Below are 24478 nucleotides of genomic sequence, written 5' to 3' on the forward strand. Positions count from 1 at the left end.
TATCAACAATTCCACAGACGACTTCGCCGGGGAAGAGGTAAAGTACCGGGTATCAAACCGCTGACTTACCGAGTCTTCAAAAAGAAAGCGACTGTGCTGAGGAAACAGACAGCTCCGCTGGCAACCGCACTGGGAAGAGTGACAACAACTCTGCTCGCGACTCCGAGGGGATATCAATAACAGCTCTACTCGTGACTCCGCTGAGGAATATCAATAAATCAGTTACTCATGACTGCGCTGAGGAGACAAGTAAAGTCTGGGGATATGACCCACTGGAGAAAGTGGCGGGGCACCAAGATGATAAAACATCAACCGCCGAAACTTCTATAAGAAAACAACCATGCTGGGAAAAAAACTGCTGCTGGAGAAAACGAAGTCTTCAACAACACTCTGCTTGCGACTGTACTGGGGAACAACCCCAACAACAACTCTGTTTGAGGAACAACCCCAACAAAGACCTGAAGAAAGAAGATACCACTAAACCAGGAATATGAACAAATGTCTTACCTGTTGGAAATCATGCCACCCTCGGGAGAGCACTGAGATATTCTTGAGTATCCTTTCAATCTTGTGAGTGTTCACTTTGTTTAAAACAACAATTTTGAAAAATTTGATTTGTTTAAAACAATGACATTTTATCAATTTAAAACATGCAAAACATTTGTTGAATTGAAACAAATAAGAGTGCAAATAATTGGATAAAAAGCTCAAATTGATTTGATAGAATGGTAGTCTGCAAATGGCAAGACTCCATAGATCTGTACAAATTTGAAATCAGTGATATATATTGGAAGAGGGCTACATTGAACATAATGATCCTTTCTCTACCAATTTGAATCTCGATGTATCCGAAGCTTTAGTTGACGACGAATCGAGAATCTTCTGACGAAATGACGACTGAGAAACAGAAAGTCTTGTCAGGATGCAGTTACTTGCCAAATCCCTAATTTTTGCCTAGATTGCCCCAGGGTGAGGTACTCAATCTAGCGGGATGCAAATATTCTTCTTTTTTCCAAGTCTCTAATTTTTGCCTGAATTACCCTTGCGGGTTCTCCACCGAGACGCTCATTTTTGCCTAAGCCGCCCTTTCGGTTTTTCAACTTAGCGAGCAATTCTGTTTTTTTTTCATTCTTTTTTCATTTGCATATACTTTTTTTTAGGCAAAGTATCTCTTAACTGCATCTGAATTCACAGGACGAGTGAAATCCTCCCCATCCATTGTTGTAAGCATCAAAGCACCGCCTGAAAAGGCTCTCTTAACAACATATGGACCCTCGTAGTTTGGAGTCCACTTGCCCCTGGAATCGGGCGCGAAAGACAAAACTTTCTTGAGCACGAGGTCTCCTTCTCGGAACACGCGAGGCTTGACCTTCTTATCGAATGCTTTCTTCATTCTCTGCTGATATAACTGGCCATGACACATGGCAGTTAACCGCTTCTCTTCGATTAAATTCAGTTGGTCATAACGACTCTGAATCCATTCAGCATCAGTCAACTTGGCTTCCATCAAGACTCGCATTGATGGGATCTCCACCTCTACTGGGAGAACGGCTTCCATGCCATAAACAAGAGAGAAAGGGGTTGCCCCTGTTGAAGTGCGTACAGACGTACGATACCCATGCAAAGCAAATGGCAGCATCTCATGCCAATCTTTGTACGTGACAGTCATCTTCTGGATAATTCTCTTGATGTTCTTGTTAGCAGCTTCAACAGCCCCATTCATCTTAGGTCTGTAGGGAGAGGAGTTATGGTGTGCAATCTTGAATTCAGCGCACAACTCATCCATCATCTTGTTATTCAGATTGGATCCATTATCAGTAATGATCCTCTCTGGCACACCATAACGGCAAATCAGCTGATTCTTGATAAACTTCACAACCACCTGCCTGGTTACATTCGCGTACGAAGCGGCTTCAACCCATTTGGTGAAGTAATCAATTGCTACGAGAATAAACCGATGTCCATTGGACGCTTTCGGCTCAATCATGCCAATCATGTCAATTCCCCACATAGAGAAAGGCCATGGTGATGAAATCACATTCAGGAGTGTCGGAGGAATATGAATTTTATCCGCATAAATTTGACACTTGTGACATTTCTTCACATATTTGCAACAGTCAGACTCCATTGTCAGCCAATAGTAGCCTGCTCTCAACATCTTCTTAGCCATGGCATGTCCATTGGAATGAGTACCAAATGAACCCTCATGGACCTCAGTCATCAATAGGTTTGCTTCGTGTCTATCCACGCATCTGAGCAAAACCATATCAAAATTTCTCTTGTACAACACTTCTCCACTGAGGTAGAAACTGCCTGACAACCTTCTCAAAGTTTTCCTATCTTTCACAGATGCCCCAGGCGGGTAGACCTGGTTCTGGAGGAAATTCTTGATATCAAAATACCAAGGCTTGTCATCTTTCACGTCTTCGATTGCAAATATGTGAGCGGGTCTGTCCAAGCGCATCACAGTAATATTGGGAACATCATTCCACCATCTGACTACAATCATAGAAGCAAGCGTAGCAAGGGCATCTGCCATCCGATTATCCTCTCGAGGAATATGATAAAATTCAACTTCTGTGAAGAAAGTTGAAATCCGTCTTGCATAATCTCTGTATGGGATGAGACCCGGTTGATTCGTCTCCCATTCACCCTTGATTTGATTGACAACCAAAGCTGAATCACCATAGACATCAAGATACTTGATTCTCAAATCAATGCATTCTTCAAGTCCCATAATACAGGCTTCATACTCTGCCATATTATTCGTGCATTTGAAAGTTAGCCTTGCTGTAAACGGAATGTGTGAACCTTGAGGAGTAATGATCACTGCCCCAATTCCATTTCCATATTGATTAACAGCGCCATCAAACACCATCGTCCATCTGGAACCAGGTTCTGGACCTTCATCAAGTGTAGGCTCATCGCAATCTTTCATCTTCAAATACAGAATTTCCTCGCCAGGGAAGTCATACTGAACAGACTGATGATCTTCAATTGGCTGGTGCGCTAGATGGTCAGCCAAGATACTACCTTTGATAGCTTTCTGAGCTCGATACTCGATATCATACTCAGACAACAACATCTGCCAACGGGCAATCCTCCCAGTTAAAGCAGGTTTCTCGAAGATATACTTAATTGGATCCATTCTGGATATCAACCAAGTTGTATGATTAATCATGTACTGGCGCAAACGCTTAGCAGCCCAAGCTAAAGCACAGCACGTCTTCTCAAGCATTGAGTATCGAGACTCACAATCAGTAAACTTCTTACTGAGGTAGTATATAGCAAACTCCTTCTTCCCTGATTCATCTTGTTGACCAAGTACACAACCCATCGAGTCTTCAAGAACTGTTAAGTACATAATCAGAGGTCTTCCTTCCACAGGCGGAGACAAAATCGGAGGTTCGGACAGATAATCTTTGATACTGTCGAAAGCTTTCTGGCAATCCTCGGTCCAATCATGAGACTGATCTTTCCGGAGGAGCTTGAATATCGGCGCACATGTGGCAGTCATGTGGGATATAAATCTGGAAATGTAGTTCAAGCGGCCAAGAAAACCTCGGACTTGCTTCTCAGTTTTGGGTGCGGGCATCTCTTGTATTGCTTTGACCTTTGCAGGATCAACCTCAATACCTCTTTCACTTACCACAAAACCCAACAACTTGCCGGAACGGACTCCAAAGGTACATTTGTTCGGATTCAGGCGAAGTTTGAACTTCCTCAGACGCTGAAAAAGCTTCAACAAATGCTCAATATGCTCAACTTCCGTTCGGGACTTGGCAATCATATCATCAACATAGACTTCTATCTCCTTGTGCATCATATCGTGAAACAAGGTAGTCATGGCTCGTTGATACGTGGCTCCGGCGTTCTTCAAACCGAAGGGCATCACTCGATAACAGAATGTTCCCCAAGGTGTGATGAATGTTGTCTTCTCCATATCCTCTGGTGCCATCTTAATTTGATTATATCCGGAAAATCCGTCCATAAAGGAAAAGACTTTGAATTTAGCTGTATTGTCTACCAACATGTCAATGTGTGGCAGAGGAAAATCGTCTTTCGGGCTAGCTTTATTCAAATCTCTGTAGTCAACGCACATACGGACTTTTCCGTCCTTCTTAGGAACAGGCACAATATTGGCCACCCATTGAGGATATGTAGAAGTCACCAGAAACCCCGCATCAATTTGCTTCTGAACTTCCTCTTTGATCTTCACTGCCATATCTGGATGAGTTCTTCTGAGTTTCTGCTTCACAGGCACGCACTCAGGCTTCAAAGGCAGGAAGTGTTGCACAATATCTGTATCTAAACCCGGCATGTCTTCATAGGACCAAGCAAAGATATCTGAATATTCTCGTAGCAAGTTGATCAAATCTTCCTTGACAGACTCTTCAAGAAGTGCCCCAATCTTCACCAGGCGCTCACAATCCTCAGATCCCAAGTTGACTGTTTCCAAGTCTTCGAGATGTGGCTGAATGATCTTCTCTTCGTGCTCAAGGAGACGGGTGATCTCATCAGGAATCTCTTCAATGTCATCTTCCTCTGCCTCAAATACAGGGAATTCAAAATTGGGAGATGGCGTTGGATCATTATGTTCAATGGGTTTTAGGATCAACCTGCATAATGATTTTGGATAATGAAAAGCTTCAGGATTTAAACAAACAAATCATTATGCAGATGAAAAAATGATTGCTTTTATTTTGTTTTTATGGTTTTTTGTGATCACTGATTTCATAAAGAAAAGCAAAAAGTGAAAACAAAGGAAAAACAAATGTTAAACAATGTGAAAATTGAATGAAAACATCATTGTATATATGCTTTGCCAACAATGTCATCACTTCTCCTTTTGGCATGGGAGAAGGGTTTTAAACAAAGTGAACAATTTACTCTGATCTATGGATAACTGTAGGAACATCCACAGCGACCCAATTGTGGCAGACACCACCAGGAATAACAAAATTGTTCAAGTCTTCTGCATCTTCTTCTTCAATGATAGCAGCAGCTTCCTCTTCTGCAGGTTGATCAGCATGGATGAATCCTCCACTCGTGAACAAACCTTGCTCGTTGCATGCCCCAGAACCATAGCCAATGCCAGCCCGGGATCGGTTATCTTCAAGTTCAAGCACTTTCCCTAATCCAGCAACTGCACCACATCAATGGCCAGCTTCGCATCTCGGTAGGAAGTGAATGAAGGAGACTTCTTCTCGATTGGTTCATCAATAGATAAAGCTTGAAACTGAGTTCCAACTTCATCCTCTGCGTCAATGTACGAGAAAGAAGATAGATGGCTAACCAGGAGAGCCTTTTCTCCCCCTACTACAACCAATTTCTTGTTTTTGACAAACTTCAGCTTCTGGTGTAGGGTGGATGTCACGGCGCCAGCTTCGTGAATCCATGGTCTGCCTAAGAGACAGCTGTAAGATGGGTGGATATCCATTACTTGGAAAGTAACTTGGAAATCACTTGGTCCTATTTTGATTGGGAGATCAACTTCCCCAATCACGGTCTTGCGTGACCCATCAAATGCTTTCACAACAACCCCACTCTGCCTCATAGGAGGACCTTGATATGATAGACGAGAGAGTGTGGATTTCGGCAATACATTAAGAGATGATCCAGTGTCCACCAACACATTGGACATTGCATCAGATTTGCAATTCATTGAGATATGTAAGGCCATGTTGTGGTCTCTTCCCTCCTCAGGGAGATCAGCGTCACAAAAGCTCAAAGTGTTGCAAGCGGTAATGTTTGCAACTATGCTATCAAACTGCTCAAGGGTGACGTCGTGATCAACGTACGCCAGATCCAAGACTTTCTGCAGAGACTCCCTATGAGATTCTGAATTCAGCAATAGAGAAAGGATAGAAATCTTGGAGGGCGTGTGTAGAAGCTGGTCTACAATATTGTACTCACTCTTTCTGATGAGCCTCAGCATCTCATCAGATTCTTCATCAACAATGCCGCTTGGGCCAACTGAAGAAACATGAGTCTTTTGTACGGATGAGGAGGGTTTGGCAACATCAAGTGCCGGATTCTGAACATTCACAGCGGTCCCCACAGGGCGTTCAACAGATTCAGAAACAGTAGCCTTCGGAGGCGCAGAAAATACACGACCGCTTCGGGTCAACCCACTAACATCAGCAATAGTGGTTACGGAAGTTGAAGGCAAAGGCACTTCGATTCCATCCTGGACAGCAACAGGATTGTACCGGAATGGCACAGCTCGATCAGATGAATAAGGCACAGGGCCGGCTGGTTTGATCCCCAGCAGAGTCGCCACTTTTCTGTAGCGGTGTATTCGTCGCTGTATGATTTATCGATTAAATCATAAGCAAGGGATACAATGAAATTTCGAGTCGCCACCGCACTTTTATTTATCCAAAGGATTGGCTAAAAAGCGAACAAAAGCCTAAGAAGTTTTACACGTAGAAAACTAATAAAAAGATCAGAGATTCTGGGTAAGGGGTAAATTACGCAATGGGAAGGTGTTAGGCACCCACTACGTCCTAGGTACTCCTAGGGAGCCCTTTTCACACTTGTTGTAAAAGATTGTTATTTGTTATGACATAAGTATTGTGCAAACATGATTGGAATGATGAGAAAAGAATATACAATTTTTATTGGGTTTGAACGGATGAACCCGTTGCCTACGTACCTTCCATCAAAGGTAAGGATCAAAACGCCGTAGTTCGGCTAAAAGATTTCCAAAAGTTGGTGGATTCAGTTTTAAACACAAGCACTGAGGCTTTTCATTATCAATGGGAGAACACTCGACCAAAAACAACATCCACCATGCGAGGATAGCTTCGACGTACTAGAGGGGTTAGCCCTGTTTTCAGTACGGAAGTCTTACTGTCGACTCACTAAGGATAGGCAAGATTTACATCAACCACAATGATAATTGAAACCTATGGCTAATGCATGAAAAGATTAACAATGGACAAAGCCAAAACAAGTGAATGAGTGAAGTTAATTGATTGTGATTATGAAAGTGAGAGTCAAAGTATGATTAAGATTGATTCAAGGAAGTGTTATGAAATGGAGTTTGAAAAAGTCAAGGACTTGGGTCCAGGTTTTTGGTTTGAAAAACATGAAGATGTTTGCACAATATCTATGTCAAGTTTGAAATCAAAGTGTGAAAAGGTTTAGGACATAATGGGGATGAATGGATGAAGATGGATTGTAAAACTTCTTAGAAGGTTCACTTCTTGAAATCATATAGAAGATGATTCAAGTGTGTCCTTTGGAATAGCAATGGATAATAACAAACAAACAAAGAAGAAAGCAAAAGCGGATATCGGATGCCAATCACTGGGCTTATACCAATCTCCTAAAATAAAACTGGATATCAGATGCCACTCAATGGTCTTACACTAATCTCCTCAAACAAAGAAATAAAAGGTGGATACCGGATACCAATAGATGGATTTACACCAGTCTCCTAAAACAGAAATGGATATCAGAAGCCACTCAATGGTCTTACACTAATCTCCTCAAAAGAAAACAAAGATGAGAAATGGAAGTTAACTGCCAATCTATCTGGACTTAGGTTAACTCCACATATGATCACAGGAAAACCAATGCCACATTACAGGGACTTACAATGGATCCTCACATACAAGAACAAAAGCAACAAATGATCACAGGAAAGCAAATGCCAACTTACAGGGACTTATAATTGCAACCTCACATACAAACAGATAAACCAACTTATGATCACAGGAAAAGCAGATGCCAACTTACAGGGACTTATAACTGCAACCTCACATACAAACAGAGCAACAGAAGATATGAGTGACCAATGAGGTCTTACACTCTATCCTTCCATATCATAGGAACAATGGCCAAAGAGATGGACTTACAATTGTCCTCAATGGGCAAACAACAAATGACAATATCACAAAGACAAATGAGATGATTGTGCATTAATGAGCAATTAATGATGATGATAAATGCATGGAGCATACAAGTAAACATGTGCATATGAAGTAATCAATCAATCAATGAATAACAAACAGCACACTCTATAGCCAAACAAGGAGGCTCATACAAGAGGGTTAGGCACTGAGGCCAACTGGAATAGGGTAAAAAGTTGCTCTTAACCTTGCCATTGAGAGGCTAAGGTGAAGCAGATGAAAGGAGATGAGGGGTGTGCCTCATTGCTCTTATCCCTGATCAGGGAGAGCATATCAGAAAGTGTGGGAGCTCAGAAAGATGGAGCTCTTTCCACATTATTGACTCGATAGATCTTGGGTTTTGATCTCAATGCTACAACCATGTAATGGGAGCAAGGAGAAGACTCACTGAATAGTAGGGGATAGGTTGCTTATCCCTTTGATCTACCAATTGCCTTATTTGAAGGACTTTTCCTGCTTGGGACAAATATAAACACACACAAGCATTGCCTCTTAAGGAGGACTTAAGACAGTTTGTCCGGCCAAATAACAGGCCGGGTCTCCAGACTACATGAAGAAAGAGGGATTACCTCAAAGCAAATAGCTAAATAGCAAAGCAAAGCAAGTTCAAAGAACTAAGCAACTAAGTGTACCTGAAATAGTCAAACCAATCAGTAAACAGTTCAACAGTTAAAACAAAAGGAAATGAATCAATACAGAGGGACAATGTGCCAAGCACAAGACTCAAACTATATGAGTCATACCACCTACAAAACAAAGGTTAGCACATGATATATAATCAAGCTCAATCAAATTTGTATGATCTTTGAGGCATTGTTGCTTAGCCTGAAACAAATGAACTCAACATAAGCCCAAAAGACCACTAGGACAAGCCTAGGGTCAAAAACAAAAGGGAAAGTCAAAACAGCAAACAATAGTCAACCAAAGTCAAGTTCAAACATTTAAGAAGCAAGCACAAATGGTTTCAAGTTTATATCATGCATCAACATCATTTTATAGACCAAAGAAGTCAAAACATGGCAAGAGGGAGCACACAAAAGGTCAACAGCAAGACCAAGCTCAAACCCAAACATAATCAATTCCAAAAATTATGAAATAATTCATACTCAATCACAATCCATAACATAGCATGCATATGAAATTTCAGCTCAATTGGATCATGGGAAGATAGTCAAATAAAATCAGGAAGTCAAAACAATCTCAAGTATGCACCAAGAAGTCAACAAAGCATGTGTCATCTTCAAAAAATCATAACAAAATGAAAACAGATGAGAAATGGATGGGATCAACACAAATGCAAAGCTCAAGATGTCTAGTATGCACATGTAAAATTTCATGATCATACAATAAGATATGAGAATTTCCCAAATGAAATGGCCAGATGTGTCACACAAAGTCAACAATTGACTAGGCAGGGAAGAAAAATCACAAACAAATAGGAAATGGCACAATTAAATCTAGGAAAAATCACACATCAACTAGACACCTAAGAGAGGGCTCATGCAAAATTTCACATTATTTGAAGGTCAGGAAGCATGTAAACAAAAATCATGAAATAGCATAACATTGGTGTGACACAAATTGTCACATCCTACTTCAAAAATTTATATCTCACAAACCACATATGATAAATGCACAAACTTTACATCAAAATGAACATGAATGAGTGTAGATTAACCACAAAAAATTTCAACTCAAATGGATGCAACATGATCATTTCACAAAAGGATTGGCAAAAGGTATCAAATAAGCATACATGACAAGAAACCTAGAGCCATTAAAAATCCAGCCAACAAAAATTCAATAAAAATCATGATAAAAAATTAGACATTCAACAGGACATGATGCAAAAAATTCCATGATTTTTGGAGTTGAAACGAGTGAGAAATGATTTTTAGAAGATGATGAACAATTTGGATCAAAATGAACAAAGTAACATGAATGGTAGGTCAAACTATGGTTGACCAGTGGCACGGTGGTAATTATGTGCATCATTAAACAAAACGCTGCGTACAGGCAAATGAAACCAAATATTCTCATTGGTTGATGGCTTAATGGAACAGTACTCATGCAGCAGATCCAACAACAACAGCCAATCGCAATTCTGGGAAATTTTCTGGGCAGACTCTTAGGGTTTTAAAAACAGCAGCTCATATTCATATGACCAACATCATGAAAAAACGAATTCCAACCAGAATTGCATAAAGAGCATGGCCACGAAACATTATCATCATGCAACATCATACAGTAACAAACCAAACACGTTTGAAAATGAAAATCTGGGAAATGTTTCTTAGGGTTTATGCACTTGGTTGTAGCAGCAGCAGGACAAATTTATGTTCATCACCCAACAACAAATTTCCAACAGAAAAAAACTCACACAATATGGCAATGATACTTATGCAGCCTCATAACACAAACAAACAAAACACGAGCTCATGTGAATTTCTGGAAACTGGTTCTAGGGTTTTACTGCAGTAGCAGTGTGTTCATCAACTTCATTCAAATCATGAGAAATCAAATCACCCAGAAACATGAATTGATCATACCATTCTCATCAGCATCTCACATACATTAAGAATCCAAGCATCATTTTTCTTAAAACACAATAACCATCATGAATCGAAGACAAATGCATTCACACATCAGATTTCAAATCAAAATATCTTACAGCATACTCAACCATTTCATGCGATTCAAGTTTCACAACATTCAGCAAGACAAGGACTACACATGGAATAGCAAAAATTTGAGAAAAGAAGAAATCGAAATCTTACTTGTTTTGGAAGAAATGGAGGAAACAACTGTTGTTTTGAGGATGTAGCTCGTTACAGATGAAGGTGATGGTTGATAATGGTGACTGCTTGAAGAAATCGAGCTCAGCAAGGCCTGGACATGTTCAAATCAAGAATCACCATGGTTGGAGCTTTGGAAAAACAGAACGCAAGGTGAACTTCCAGCTGGGGTTTGTTGCTTGAATAAGCTTCCAAATATTGTCCAGATGATGGAACAATGAAGAAAACTCGAGGGTTTTTGAAGTTTTGTGTAGAAATTCACTTTTTGGTAAAAATGCAAATTGAGAGAAAAGAGAGAATTCTGGTCGTGTGGCTGCTGCTCCTAGGGTTCAGAAACTCAGAAAATGACTTTAAATATGACTGTTTAGCATTGGTTTAAGAAGTGGTAAGCTTAATTAACACAAATGAAACCAACTTGCATTTTACTAATTTTGCACATGTGGAAGTGGAGGGTGTGAGGTCTGCACGAAATGGGCCTTTGAGCATGCTTCAAATATCAATTAAAACCAATCCCAAATGGCCAAATATGCTGAAAAGCCTTAAATCAAAAAGTCAAACTTTGGTCATACTTGAAATGAATAAAGTCAAGGCCAAAAATGCCATTTTGATTGGCAAGGTTTTAGCACATGAAATTTATATTTTTGGAAAGAGGGGATGAAATGTGGTTTGTAGGAAAAAACCCCACCAAATTTGGCCAAAGGAATCATGAGATATGGCCCTTTGAAGTTCACAAATTTTTGAAATTGAATTGATCATATCTTGCAAACCACACATGGGATTTGGGTGTTCTTGGACTTTTTGAAAATGGGAGAACAAGATCTTCAACTTTCATGTTGGGCAAAAATTCATTTGAAGCTTGTATCATGATGTAAGTTGAGGATCAAGAAGTTTCCATTTTTGGCAGTTGAAATTACAGGTCCACTTTCTATTTTGGGAAATTTTCTGTTTGACTTGATTTTCTTCCATGATGAGGTTTGGCATGATATATGAGGCTTATATAAGCATGAATGAACTCCTTCAAATCAATTCTATCCATCAAATCACTGATTAAATCCACAGTTGACCAAGTTTGACTTTCTGTTGACTTTTCTAGGGTTTTGCATGATTGAACCACTTCTGATGAATTCCAAACCTTAATTCCTTGAGACCTTGACTTCAAATGATGTCCCAAGTCATATGAACTCTTGATTATTGATCATGGTGCCCAAATTCTGCAAGAATGGCCACCATCCACTTCTTTGACTGACTGTTGACTGTCTTTGACCTAATTGCTTCATCTGCAATCAACAAGGTTAAACTGACAATATTTTTGTACTTTTTGGTTAGTAAACATATGAAAAGCAAGAATATACAAATGCAAAGCATGCTTGGTGATCAAGAATCAACACTCACAAAGCAAACTACCCACTAGGAGGGAAACTAGGGCATGCAATGATCCTTGAGGCCATGATATGATATGATATGGGCCATGAGGGATCTTAGGGCCCAAAATTGGGGTCTTACAGTGAGCAACTTCTCGTGACATTCAAAGAAGATAGGAAAACAGATTACCAAAGAGTACATCCAAAAGCAGTAAGATCCTCATAGGATAAAATTCACTCAAATCTCAAGTGTTTAGGTTAATCGTTTACACTTAAAGCAAAACATGAAAGTTAGTACTACCATAAGCTTGAAAAGACTCTAACATCCACAATTGAAATACATGCACATAAAGATCAAAATGACTTTTATTTGGTTGTAACATGGCCAAGGTAAGGGTGAGATAAATCCTAAGAGGGTACTAGGCTAAAATTCAAAGAGACAAAAGAGACTTGAAAGAAACTGCGGGAGTTGAATTTACAAAATATTTTATTCATTTCAACAACTCTATAGCAACTGTTTTCATTCATATTTTTCTTCTCCTTTCTCTTTTTATTTCTTTTTCTTTTTCTTTTTCATAAGGAGTATGTATTGACATGTATATATCCTTCTATTTTTTTTCATTCATTTTTTTTCTATTTTCTTTTTCTATTTTTCTTTTCTTTTTCTACCAACTTCTGAAATATTACAAACATAATTATTCAACCCCACACAACTCCAAACAAGAGTCTTTCAACCCTTTGAATAGTGTGATAACATTGTTTTTCACTTCTCGATTTGTAATGAGTTTTAAACAAAAAAAGTATAATAGACTCAAGGGGGTTTCAAACAAGGGATACTATTATTTCAGGGTTGAATTTTTTACTAACTAGCTAAAAAACTGTCTTTATCATATCAATGTGCACAAGTGAACAACAACATCAACAAAAGTCAATTCAAGTTCTAGAGACTAACAGACATGAGTGAATCACACAAGAAAGGAAGAGATGAATTTTTGTATGCTATCTATATAAGGCTCAAAATCTCACAAGGTTATTTGATCTACCACAAATGATGTATAATTTAGAGTTTAGTCCTACCTATCATACTAAAAATGCACAACAAATTTTTCACATCACACCACAAGACTTTAGTCAAGAGAACTAAGAAAAATACTCATAATTGTAACTCAAAAACCAAAGGAAAAAACATGCAATTTTTTTTAAGAAAGTAAACAAAAACCAAAACAAAAAAAAAACTGAAAATAAAATAAACAAAACAAAACAAATAAATGGTTTCCTTCCCCATACTTAAAACATACATTGTCCTCAATGAAAGAGTATAAATATAAAATAAGAGTGACAGAGAGGAAAGAACACACTCGAGAAATCAAGACGGACAAAATATTATTTTTAGTATTTGATCTTTTTACTTAAAAAAATTTAAATATCAAAATTTTGAAAAATCATTTTTAATATATATATACTTAAAAAAGACATTTTTTTAAATTAAAATAAACGGACTCAATATTTCACTTTTCCAAAAATCATTAATAGTTAATAAATTAGTTTCTCTATAAATGAACAATTTCATAACATCGTTTATTTTAATTTTTAAGAGGTGAAATGTTAACAATAATTTTTCTTCTTATTTTTCATAAGTTACTTTTCCTAGAGCAGGCAAATTGAACACTATAATCATTTTATATATCAAATTTATTTTATTTGAATATAAATATTAGTCCACTATGTTATACAAGTCTAGAGAATCTTTTCCTAGAATCAACTTCCACTAATTTGTTTTTGTTGGTATGTTGTATGTACATTTTTCTTATACAAATATATTATAAAAATTCTTTTACATTTTTTTTACATTTTGTTGTTAGTATAAAATACGGAAGTAGTACTTTTATATTTTAAATGATTCTGAATATACTTATTAATTAAAAATATTTATAATCCTAAAGTTAATAGTAGAAGTAGTTTTTGTCTTAATTCTACAAGTGGCACTAGATGATGCGCTTGGTACATGAGCCAGTCATCACTCATGACTGAGTCGGTCAGGGAATCCAACGGCTATAAACATCGTTATGTGTGCATACTCTAAATTTAAATTAAACAGAGCATGTGTGTCCCAGTTCCTCATAAACCAACATCTGTTAAATTCAATGCACATGATTTATTTGTGTCACTACTACTACAAATAAAGGAGTATTAAAGCTTCACAAAGTAGTACTAGAAAGAAAGAAAAGAAAAAAAAGCCATAACATAAAGCCGTTTTGATTTTGCTTCTTTGTGCAAACAAATAGTTTCTGTGACCAAACCATTTCCTTAGCAACAAAGTAACAACACCATCTTAAAACATCCTTTTCATTCTCTCATTTCTCACTTGTTTCACCAAACCTCTCACATTTTCCAGAAACACTACTTTACTTCTTCATGGCAAATCAAGCTTCATTATGCTTCTTGTTCTTCTCTTTTCTCACTCTCTTTGCAGAAAACAATGCATTATTGACTAGATTCCTTCATAACAGCAAGATCTCGAAATCTCAGATTCAGATTAGGAGAACTCTACAAGACACTAATCCAGCTTCAACTTCGCCAACAATCATCACTGTTCCTTCAACAAATCCAGGTGCTACAAATCTTGTTCCTTCTACCACACCGCCAACGAATCCAGCAAACTCGCCAGTTCCTGTTACAAATCCTGTTACAGCTCCTGTAACAGTTCCTGTGAGTTCTTATCCACCACCTTCACCGTTATCAGGAGCCGTTCCTGTTCCTGTTACAAATCCTCAGCTTCAGCCTCCTCCTTCAAACATGAATCCTCCTCCATCTTCATCTTCATCTTCTCAAGGAGGAGGTGGTGGTAGCTGGTGTGTGGCTAAACCTGGAGTTTCACAAACTACACTTCAGACTGCTTTGGATTATGCTTGTGGGACTAATGGTGCTGATTGTTCACAAATACAACAAGGTGGAATCTGTTATAATCCTAATTCACTTTCAAACCATGCTTCTTTTGCTTTCAATAGCTACTACGTAAAGAATCCTGCTCCAACTAGCTGTGACTTTGGAGGGGTTGCTACCATTGTTACCACCAATCCTAGTAAGATCTTAGTAGTTTCATCTCTCAATTTTTCATATTTTATACTTCACCAAGTTTTATGATCTGTTCTAATGAACTCTCTTATGAATTATGAATAGGTACTGGTACTTGCATCTTTCCATCATCTTCAGGAGGAGCAGGCTCATCCGGGTAAGTGACAACTGTGAAGAGAAAACTTTCATTACTGATAGATTTCTTTGAAACCTTTAAGCCTATAAGATACTAACTCAATTCAATAGTATACTCTCCGTTACCTGATGCCTCTGGAAAAAGGGTGTGTCGTGTTTCTGGTGTATGAAACGCCTATGGACAAAGGGTGTGTCTTGTTTCTGGTGTATGAAACGTGTCAATGTCGTGTTTCTGGTATCCGTGTTTTGTAGATAGAATATTGGTTTATTATTACTTAATTAGTTCTTCCTATGTGTGCACTAAGACTATAACATCAATAGATATGGAAGAAGGGAGCACTACTATTACTAATCATGTTCTTTATTCACATCTTTTGCAGCTCTGGTTCTAACTCACCTTCAATAGGTTTTGGTGGGCCTTCAACCTCTCCGGATTCATCTCACTCAACTGGTGTGAGGCCTTTGCTAAGTTTCATGATTCTGATGACATTATTGGCCAGCGGAAGACTCGCGAGTCCATAGATTAACTTCAATACTCTAGCTCCATTTTGGAGTTTGTATACAATTCTACATGCAGGTGTAGAAAAGTAGAAAGATAGTAGAGTAGAAGAGAGAGTTTGTGACGATGATGATGATGATGATGATGATGATAGTTGATGAACAAGTTCCTCAATCTGTTTAACTTTAGCTTAAGAGAATGAATTTCAACTGCAGAAATATCTAAGGGACTTCTTGGCTATAATCAGGTTCAGGAACTGTAGTATTTTAGGACTTAATGTAGATCAGTGTGTGTATTGTTTGTTGTGGAAATTCATTTGCATATATATTGCTATTAAAGAAATAAGTCATGTGGTACTAACTAGTAATGCTCAAGAGAAGACTTTCATATTATGAGCTTGTCAAGATTTAGATCATTATAGAAGTTTCACTGTTCTTATTATGAGCTTGTCAAGATTTAGTACATTCATAAACAGTTTATCTAAATGAGTAATCGTGTGTTATGCTGTGTTTTTATTGTTGTGTTGTGGAAATTCACCTGCATCACCTTTGCACAAACCGCAATAATCCTAAGTCCTAAACATTCTACCAGAAAAATACACCATTGATGAAAAATATATAATTAAATCATTTGATCTTTTCCTTCGTCCATGCGGCTTTATATGTTCCACAACTTGATAGATATCAGTTTCCTGCTGACAAAATATTACAGCATTCCTTAATTTCCAAATGCTCTAGTCATGCCGAGTTGCATCATGCTCGCAAGCTATTTAAAGAATTTGTACTTACCTTTTTACTAAACTATTGTGTCGGGTTGAATTAGCTTTGTTATATATTATCGGTCTCAAGTCCGGATAAATGGAGAGAGCTGTGTTAGACAGGCGACAACCACTATAAAATTTTGTCGAATCTATATGAGAATGATCAAATACAAGAAACTAAATGAACGGGTAAATATGCAAAAGAATTAGACAACTCAGGATTTAAGCATTGGTACACTTGCAAAGCTAAATCGAGAAATGGGATGAGAAATATTGTAGATAATGACAGGAAAAAAAATGTAATAAAACAACACCTTCAATGTTACTAGTCCTTTTGCGCATCTCGACAAAACATCTTAAAATAAAGTTGACCTTTTGCGCATCTCGACAAAACATCTTAAAATAAAGTTGAAAGAAATTAGAAGACTTATTATAAGATATATGAGCCAAGAGGAGAGCCACACGAGATGAAGCCACATGGAATGTACGAATTAAGTGGTGGCATTTGAAGGTTGAAAAATCAAAGATTTTTCAACACAAGATCTTCAAGGGAGGTTTTGGATAGCCACATAAATATAAATGATATGTGAGACAAGATGACACAAGAAATTAGAAAAGTAGCAAAAAGAGACGTTGAGAAAATCAAAAAATTTTGGTCATAGATGTAAGTAATCGTGGTGATGGTGGAACGAAAAATATTTAGAGTAACGTTAAAGTTAAAAATAAATGTTTTACAGATTGGTTTAAGTGTAAATATGCTGAAACTTTAAAAGTCATAAGAAATCTAAAAAAGAGACTAGAAATGTAGTGAACAACTCCATAACTCAAGATTTTGATAGATTATATCAATCCTTATATATATATATATATTAAGAAGGGAGAAAAATCTATAGAGAGAAAGAAAGACGAGATATTTAGATCAAATGAAACGTTTTAAAGATGGTGAAGGAAAAAATTTGGTTCAAAAAAATGATGTAAAGGATAAAGGAAAAAATATTTTTACAATTTAATGAAGGACACAAGATCTTACCAAACTCTAACATGCTAGACATTACATAAAAAGATTAAACCTATAACTAGTATCGGCAAATTCAAAAAACGAGGTAAAAAAATTGTTAAAAAGGATGAGTAATAGTAAGCAGGTTGAGGCAGATAGTATGCCTATTAATGTGTGAAAAAATTTTAAAAATAGAAATATTGAGTGACTCACCAATATTTTTTAACAAAGTTATGAGATCAAAGTAAATGTCGGGTGAATTGAGAAAAAACACATTAATTTCGATCTATAAGAACAACGGTGTATACAAAATTGTACAAATTAGAGAGAGATCAAACGTACGAGTCATACCATGAAATTATGGAAACGGGTGATTGAATGGACACTAAGAAAATAGACTCAAGTTAGTGATGATTAATTTGGTCTTATGTCTGAGAGGTCGACCATGAAAGTGATTTATTTACTATGACAATTGATGGAGTGGTATTAGAGGATCAACAAGACTTACACTTAGTTTTCATTGGCTTTGAGAAGACATATGATGGAGTGGTTAAAGAGATTTTATGGAAAATATTTGGTCTAAAAATGCAAGTGTAGTGTGCCAACAAAAGCTCACAAGTGATAAGCCAATATCTATGGGTAGTTCTCAAATGCTATCTAGATCAATTTCTCCAAAATAAGAGAAATAAACATTAAATACAAAATATTATTGAATAATTATAAGAATTAGATCATTATAGAGATAAGATTTAAACGAATTGCATGGTTCACATAGATAGGGAAAATTTATCTAAGGGGACTTAATCTCAAGAAACCAGTCACTCATCCTTAATCCTTAAGAGATTCATGAAAATTTCAATGTAAAAAAAAATCATACCTTACAAACAATTAAGGATAAAACTTATGACTCTTTCCATTCTCCGTGCTTCAATGCTCTAAAACATGCATCATTATGTTTTTGAAAAATTGTGTATCCCTGCCCTAGTGGCATGTCACGATTTTGTGATGTTGCTAATGTGGTAACCTTCCGATCATAGAAATCATGTCACACTTTATGTTTGAGGCACCATTATTTTTTTAGTGTGAGTTTATTCATTTCATACTCCAAATTGTGGTGCTCTGCTTGTCTGGTGCAACATGATTTTACTCAAACTTATAATTTCTCTTTTTTTCCTTCTATTTCATGTGTGAAATTCATCTCTTTCCTTCATTATCATAACTTCCATAGTAAAATACCACAAAGTTGGTCTGATTAAAATGATTTTGGCACAAATCAATCTTTTTCACAATTCTTCAGAAATTATATTAAATCTTACAAAAATATAAACAAATTAAAAGTAAAAGCACTTAAAAACAAAAACAATAATACTAACAAAACATGCAATGACAAACGATCATCACATTCCTAAACTTTAACATTTCCTTGTCATCATGAAAAAAACTTGAAAATTGAGATTCTAATAAAAACATGAGAATTGACATGCTTCTGATGGTGCACAAGAGGAAGAAGATGAAGATGATGAAGATGGAAGAGAGAGAAGAGAGGAAATTGTAACTAACTTCTATTGAATAAATTTTTTGCTACACTCATTACAATAAATAACGCTTTTCATGACGAAGCTTTCACCTCGAACAATAAAAAACCGAGGTATAAATTCAAGGCGCGCTATTTTTTATTATTTAAAAAAAACATATAATCCCTCAGATTTTCAAAACCCCGAGGTGAAGAAACAACTCAGTACAAGCTTCGATTCTGAGCCATCACAATTTATGATTTTATTTGTTTATAAGTGTAAACAAAATATTTTAACCCTTCGATTTTCTATTTAACCAAGATATAAAATAATAAGATTTTACTATAAAAAACACTCGTTAAACAGATTTTACCCTAATCCTTACTAATATGTGAAGTCGCCCAAACTCGCAAGCATCATTCTTTGTGATGAATTGCAAGACAAAAAAATCTTTAATGTTCTTCTATCTTGAACAAAATATCTTTTTTGCACTTGCAATCTCTCTCACATAATGGTGTTGATATTGTCATTTTTGTATTTTTGGAATGACCCTCAATTAAAGAAGTGAGCTCAACCTTTAAAGAATACTCAGTTTATAAATTGCAAGTGCAGAAAATCATTCTTGTTTAAAAAAATGGATATCACTGAAGATTTGTTGTAAACAATGTAATTTAAAAAAAAATTATTCACCTCGATTTTATAATAAAATCGAGGTGTTTAATAATTATATTTTATTATAAAAATTCTCGTAAACAAATTTTACCCTAAGATTAACTTATATGTAGCAACCCCAAAGAGATATTTATCACACGTCATTTTACCCCAGAGATATGTTGGAAGAGTTTTGATGAATATCTGTTGGAAGAGATATTCACCACTGTCCATTTGATCATGAGTTGATACTACATATCTTTGGGATAAATTGCAAGTGCATAAAACAAAAATTCTCATTGAAAAACAGATCTCTAGCATCTTGCATGAGACATGGGCATGAAAAATAAAAATTCTCATTGGGAAACAGATTTTACAATGTATTTTTAATATTTCGTGCAAACAATGTAATTTAAAAAAAAACTTATTCACCTCGGTTTTCTTCGTGAAAGAGGGGATAATTAAGCGTTTTTTACGATATTCAACGCCCTTAAACAAATCTTCGTCGTCCATTTAATGTTTATCAACGCTCAAGAATCTCCCATTAGTGATTCGCATGAAACCTAATGGGCATCCATTATAAAAACATGTTGAATATTAAAAATCTAATCTATATGGAACATGAAGTGCTTGAAACATAAAGACGTTTGTAAAAGTTCTTTAAGATGGATTGCAAGAGCATAAATTTATTTGGATTTAAGGTTTGTTTTCTTAAATATTTCTTTGAGCACAAAATCATATATTTGAATATTGATTTTATTTATCTAACCCTTATTTTGTTTTGCTTTAGAATCAAATGCATGCAAGATCTTGCATCCAATATTTGATCTTCCTCAAGATTCAATAATTCGAAGATCTAAAGTCTAGATCTTCAAGGAATTTGATTTCTATCAAGATCCCTAGGAAATTTGATTTTTATCTATATCTCTAGGGAACTTAATTTTTATTTTAATATTTTGTGTAAACAATGTAATAATTTTTTTAAAAAGAAATAATCTTACCCCTCGATTTTCAAGATAATCCGAGAAATAAGATACGCTAATTTTGAAAAAAATAAAAGTGTTGTTGTTGGGGTTCGAACTCATGTGCATATAACATTGCCCATCTGTTTTTAATCATCGAGGTGATAAATGACAACTTTTCATGACGCCCTTCCTTACCTTGCTACTGCAGCCGAGGTAAAATACATTTCGTGTCATACATTAAAAGCACTTTTATAGTAGTGACTGTTCTAATTGAACATAAGTTCAGTATTTATATGCACACTAAAAAACTAGCTGTCAAACTAAATGCATCTCAAATTAAACTTAAATGACACTTGAATGAAATGTTAATTGAATATTGGATTACACTTCAATATCATCCCTTAATCCATATTCAGAACTATAATCAACAACACCAATTCCATCCCTCAAGTGGATAAAATGTTCAGTCATGATTGCTTTGGTCAGAACATCTGTCAACTGCTTCTGAGTGCTACAACTCATAACTTCAAGTATCCCATTTTGAACATGGTTCCTTTGAAAATAAAACTTTGTGCCAATGTGCTTGCTCTTTCCATGCAACACTGGATTCTTGGTAAGACTTATAGTTGATTTATTGTCAATCATCTGAAGGAGAATTGTCATCCAAGGCGCAGCGGAATTTAAAAATTTCTCCATTTAGTGATCCTTACGAATGGGCATGATCAGTGATAGAATCGTTACCTCTTATGGCGATTCAAACCTTTGGTGCAGATCTCTTGTAACGATCAAAACCTTGGATACAAATCCACGGAGCGATCACGAACGTTGAACGATGACAACGTCTCTACTCAGTCCACACGAACGGGTTCCTTCAATCTCAGTGCTAGCTGGTATGAATGAAGGCTTTGAGTGAGAGAGAGAGAGAGAGGGAAACGAAATTCCAAGTCTTCACTTGAGTGTTAGTCTGAGTGACAATGCTTCTACCCAAGGGTTCTATTTATAGAACCACTTGTGTAGGCTTCAAGCTAAAAAGCCCACTTAAGTGTATTTTGGCCCATATATTATAATATGCCCAAAATCACTTAAGCGTGTGGTACCTTACCATATTTCGTATTCCACTTAAGTGCACTGTACCTTACGATATTCCTTAGTTACTCTATCTCTCATCAATCCGTCCTTTGTGTGTGACCCTGTAGGTTTTCGCGACGTTGGCAATTATATTAAATCACGCATTTAACATAATAAACAGTGAGCGGTATCTAGCAACACATCACTGTTACCCAAGTCACAAAAATGTCATGTGATCTGACAAAACCTCCTATGATAATAATTATGTATATAATTACCCCTTTACCCTTATGTCTATATTGAACACAAGTTATAGACCGTGTCATCCTTGTCCAGTTCAATATTGGGCCCATAGACATTTATCCTATTACGCAGGATGGGCAAATTCCATCTAGGTCACTCATGTCCCTCAGCATGCTTCGTGGAGTACCCATCAACTGTCTTTATGGTTATCCAGTTACGGACAACGTTGGATCAGCAATAAAGCACTCGACTCTACATCTAGGATCCATAGTGGTTTCAGGTCGAAGAGTGGTATACACCATTATCACCATGAGAATAACTTATGACACTTTGCATAACTTTCTATATAGTATTCTCATAGCGGGTCAATCCGGTATAAATATTACTCTTAATATTCATACCTATGTTTAAGACTTGATAACTCTTTATCCATGATCCATGAGATGTGATCATCAGTCTACAAACATAATAGTCTTAATGCTTTAATGTTATCCCACTTCACAATAAAGCTCGATTACGGATACTTTAAGAATAGTGTCCTTATGTTTAATGTGATCTCATGATTAAGTCATACTTGATACATTAAACGAACTAGCTATTCTAGGGACTTTATTAATCAAACATAATAAAGAAAAAGCCTTTTATTAATTAATAAATAATTTGATACAAGTACCAAAAGTATTGGCCTCTAGGGCTTACACCAACAATCTCCCACTAGCACTAGAGCCAATCAGGCATACCCCTAATGCCCATTGATCTAGTATGGCCATCATGCTTCTGCTGCGCAAGAGGCTTTGTCAGTGGGTCAGCAATATTGTCAAGTGTCGGTACTCTACATATTTTCACATCTCCTCTATCTATTATCTCTCGTATGAGGTGATAATGCCTAAGTACCTGTTTGGATCGTTGGTAAGATCTAGGCTCCTTAGCTTGTGCGATAGCACCATTGTTATCATAATAGAGACCAATGGGATCCACAATGCCAGGAACTGTGCCAAGTTCACTAAGGAACTTTTGATCCAAACAACTTCCTTTGCTGCACTTGAGGCAGCAATCTACTCGGCCTCGGTTGTAGAATCAGCAACTGTATCTTGCTTTGAACTTTTCTAGCTCACAGCGCCACCATTTAAGCAAAACACATAACCATTGGAACCATTCATATTAAAGCGTCTCAGCACTTTGTCTATGTACTCTGACTTAGGCCAAGCATTTTGTGATCTATCTCTATAGATTCTGATTCCTAATTTATAGGTTGCTTCACCTAGGTCCTTCGTAGAAAAGCATTTCCCCAACCAAGACTTTACTTGTTGCAGGGTAGGGAAATCGTTTCCAATGAGTAATATGTCATCTACATATAATACCAGGAACACGATCATGCTCCCACTAACCTTCTTGTAGACACAAGGCTCATCTTCGTTCTTGATGAATCCATATTGTTTTACTGTTTCATCAAAACGAAGATTCCATGAGTAGATCACAGGCTCATCTTGATCCATGAGTAATACATCACCTTGATCTGTTATGAGATATCCATATCTCTCAGGTAGGTGACGTATCCTGCTTGACCTACGCTGGTCTTGTTCTACTTGAGCAGGTTGCTCTTTACACAACTATTTGTGTTTCCTGCTCTAATTCCTCCATAGGTGTATCGATGCTTTGTGATTCTTGAATTTCTTCAAGCTCTACTTTCCTCCCACTGATTCCTTTGGAAATAAAATCCTTTTCTAGGAAAACTCCAGTTCGAGCGACAAACACTTTTCCCTCAGAAGGATTGTAGAAGTAATACCCTCTTGTTTCTTTAGGATACCCCACAAATAAGCATTTGTCAGATTTGGGCTCAAGCTTAGTTGAAATTTGTCGTTTCACATAAACTTCGCAACCCCAAATCTTCATGTAAGACATATGTGGTTTCTTACCACTTCATATCTCATATGGTGTCTTCTCAACCTTTTTAGATGGAACACGGTTAAGTGTGTAAGCTGCTGTCAATAGTGCATGTCCCCAAAAGGAGTTTGGAAGATCGGCGTGACTCATCATGGATCGGACCATGTCTAACAGGGTTCGATTTCTTCTCTCAGATACACCATTCCATTGGGGTGTTCCAGGAGGAGTGAGTCGGGATAGGATCCCACACTCTTTTAGATGGTCATCAAACTCTAGGCTTAAATACTCACCACCTCGATTTGATCGAAGAGTTTTAATATTCTTACCTAGTTGGTTTTGTACTTCATTCTTGAATTCCTTGAAATTTTCAAAGGACTCTGATTTGTGTTTCATTAAATACACATAACCATATCTATTGAAATCATCAGTGAATGTGATGAAGTACTGAAAACCTCCTCTGGCTGGTATGTTCAGTGGTCCACATACATCAGTATGTATGAGGGCCAAAAGATCATTATCTCTTTCACCTTTTCCTGTGAATGGAGACTTTGTCATCTTTCCAATTAAACAAGATCTGCATGTCTCGTATGATTCATAATCAAAAGAGTCCAA

The 24478-nt window shown here is 36.8% G+C and overlaps 1 protein-coding gene across 1 annotated transcript; it reads left to right on the top strand.

Annotated features, from left to right (window-relative positions):
- Window positions 1–14205: 14205 nt before the first annotated feature.
- On the top strand, window positions 14206–16297 carry LOC127132491 (glucan endo-1,3-beta-glucosidase 12). Its single transcript, XM_051061440.1, has 3 exons — window positions 14206–15157; window positions 15256–15307; window positions 15666–16297. The coding sequence occupies exons 1-3, from the start codon at window positions 14491–14493 to the stop codon at window positions 15805–15807; spliced, it is 861 nt and encodes a 286-aa protein (XP_050917397.1). The 5' UTR covers window positions 14206–14490; the 3' UTR covers window positions 15808–16297.
- Window positions 16298–24478: the final 8181 nt, after the last annotated feature.

This window comes from Lathyrus oleraceus, chromosome 3, assembly GCF_024323335.1.
Source record: "Lathyrus oleraceus cultivar Zhongwan6 chromosome 3, CAAS_Psat_ZW6_1.0, whole genome shotgun sequence".
Taxonomy (NCBI): Eukaryota; Viridiplantae; Streptophyta; class Magnoliopsida; order Fabales; family Fabaceae; genus Lathyrus; species Lathyrus oleraceus.

Bases quoted from the DNA above. Each gene is read 5' to 3' on its own strand.
- LOC127132491 (XM_051061440.1), top strand. From the start codon at position 14,491: ATGGCAAATCAAGCTTCATTATGCTTCTTGTTCTTCTCTTTTCTCACT. The intron at 15,158-15,255 runs GTAAGATCTTAG...AATTATGAATAG, and splicing joins CATTGTTACCACCAATCCTA to GTACTGGTACTTGCATCTTT. The intron at 15,308-15,665 runs GTAAGTGACAAC...CATCTTTTGCAG, and splicing joins GGAGGAGCAGGCTCATCCGG to CTCTGGTTCTAACTCACCTT.